Raw genomic sequence first — 2,480 nt, forward strand, 5'->3', positions numbered from 1 at the left:
CAAATTCATGATACTGCCAAATTCATGATACTGCCAAATTCATGATACTGCCAAATTCATGATACTGCCAAATTCATGATACTGCCAAATTCATGATACTGCCAAATTCATGATACTGTAAGGCACATATAGGTTGAATCTATGACGTCATTACGTCAAAACGACGCAATGTGCGTTAGTTTTATCAGTTTTATTTGATGGTATGGACCTCAAAAAGATTGTTCAAATTGATTTGAAAACTTAAAATTATTTTGTTAATTAGGTACGAGTAATTGAATATTTAGTTGAATATTGAATATCGAGTGTTTGATCTATGACGTCATGACGACAAAACGACGCAATGTGCTTTAGTTTTATCAGTTTTATTTCATGGTATTGACCTTTAAAAGATTGTTGAAGTTGATTTGAGAACTAAAAATTATTTCCTTAATTGGCTACAAGTAGTTGAATATCATTATATAAACAGGGATTTAGGTCCTACAAATCTGTATGGTTGAATCTATGACGTCATGACGTCAAAACGACGCAATGTGCGTTAGTTTTAGTAGTTTAATTTGGAGGTATGGACCTCTAAAAGATTGTTAAAATTGATTTGAAAACTTGAAATTATTTCGTTAATTAGCTACGAGTAGTTGAATATTGAATTGAATATCGAGTGTTGGATCTATGACGTCAAAACGACGCAATGTGCGTTAGTCTTAACAGTTTTATTTCATGGTATGGACCTTTAAAAGATTGTTAAAATTGGTTTAAGAACTAAAAATTATTTCCTTAATTAGCTACGAGTAGTTGAATATCATTATATAAACAGGGATTCAGGCCCTACAAATCTGTATGGTTGAATCTATGACGTCATGACGTCAAAACGACGCAATGTGCGTTAGTTTTATCAGTTTTATTTGACGGTATGTACCTCTAAAAGATTGTAAAAATTAATTTGAAAACTTAAAATTATTTCGTTCATTAGCTACGAGTAGTTGAATATTGACTTGAATACTGAATATCGAATATCGAGTGTTGGATCTATGACGTCATGACGTCAAAACGACGCAATTTGCGTTAGTTTTATCATTTTTTTTATGGTATGGACCTCTCAAAGATCGTTGAAGTTGATTTGAGAACTAAAAATTATGTCCTCAATTGGCTACAAGTAGTTGTATGGACCTTTAAAAGATTGTTAAAATTGGTTTAAGAACTAAAAATTATTTCCTTAATTAGCTACGAGTAGTTGAATATCATTATATAAACAGGGATTCAGGCCTTACAAATCCGAATGGTTTAATCTATGACGCCATGACGTCAAAACGACGCTATGTGCGTTAGATTTATCAGTTGTAATTGATGGTATGGACCTCTAAAATATTGTTTAAATTGATTTGGGAGCTAAAAATTATTTCGTTAATTAGTTACGAGTAGTTGAATATCATTATAGAAACATTGATTCAGGCCCTAGAAATCTGTATGGTTGAATCTATGACGTCATGGCGTCACAACGACGCAATGTGCGTTAGTTTTATTAGTCGAATCTTGTGGTATGGACCTTTTGAGACTGTTTAAAAGACATTTGGTTCATAGAAATTATTCGTTGACTTTGCAAGATGGCGTTCAATGTCTATGCATCCACTAGTGTCGTGATCCTCGAAAATCTGTACAGTTTATTTAATCCATGACGTCATGACGTCAAAACGACGCAATGTGCGTTAGATAAACCAGTTTTATTTGGTTGTATGGAGCTCTAACAGATTGTTAAAATCCATTTGAATACTGGAAATTATTTCATTACTTTGCAAGAAGGCGTCTGATTGAAACATGTCGGGTGCGGTTCAGGATGAATCCATGTGCGTTTATTTAATTAATTCAATTCGATAGTATTGACCACTTAAAGATTATAAAAACTCATTTGGTTGTTTAAAATTAGAGGACTTTTCAATCAAATGAATATAGAGTTTGAAAGGTTGTGGTTTGGTTTGACATACGTACGTGAAATGTCTATTCACATACTGTATGCGTGCTCATTTGCATATATGGGACAATAGAATGCTCTCGCGCCCAAGACTTCTACGAAATAAGCCTACCATGTCGAATCGAAGGCTCAATCGAAGGCTGCGAATCGAAGGCCGAAAGGAGGGCTAACTTCAGGTTGGTCAAATGACGACGGAGAAGTGCGTGTATCAAAATCGGCCTCTAGCAGTTTAATGGACGACTGCACCTAGAGGACTGTACCAATGGTTGGCAAGTGGCGCCTACCACTGCAGTGATTTCTTTTCGCCGCTATGGGACGTTTTTGATCAATAGCGATTTCAACGGTTCAGGCTTCAGAGCGTCTCAAATTGTCAGATTTCCTACATGTTTCCATAAATTGACAATTACAAATTGACAATGGACGAGTTTCAGAGGAAAGAATTTAGGAAATGTGTGTCAGAAAGAAAATTTAAGCAGGATTGCTTGCTGTCTGGAAGAGTAAGATAGTGAAAGAAAAT

The 2,480-nt window shown here is 34.8% G+C and overlaps 1 protein-coding gene across 1 annotated transcript in view; it reads left to right on the forward strand.

Moving 5' to 3' along the window:
• Nucleotides 1-1,809: 1,809 nt before the first annotated feature.
• The window catches only part of LOC109465896, a 6,329-nt gene continuing 5,658 nt past the window's right edge, over nt 1,810-2,480 (forward strand). Inside the window, exon 1 of the mRNA XM_019763385.1 lies at nt 1,810-1,838. Within this exon, the coding sequence (XP_019618944.1) occupies nt 1,810-1,838 (29 nt within the window). The remainder of the gene's footprint in view (nt 1,839-2,480) is intronic.

The sequence above is a fragment of the Branchiostoma belcheri genome, unplaced genomic scaffold, assembly GCF_001625305.1.
Source record: "Branchiostoma belcheri isolate BF01 breed outbred unplaced genomic scaffold, Haploidv18h27 scaffold16, whole genome shotgun sequence".
Classification (NCBI taxonomy): Eukaryota; Metazoa; Chordata; class Leptocardii; order Amphioxiformes; family Branchiostomatidae; genus Branchiostoma; species Branchiostoma belcheri.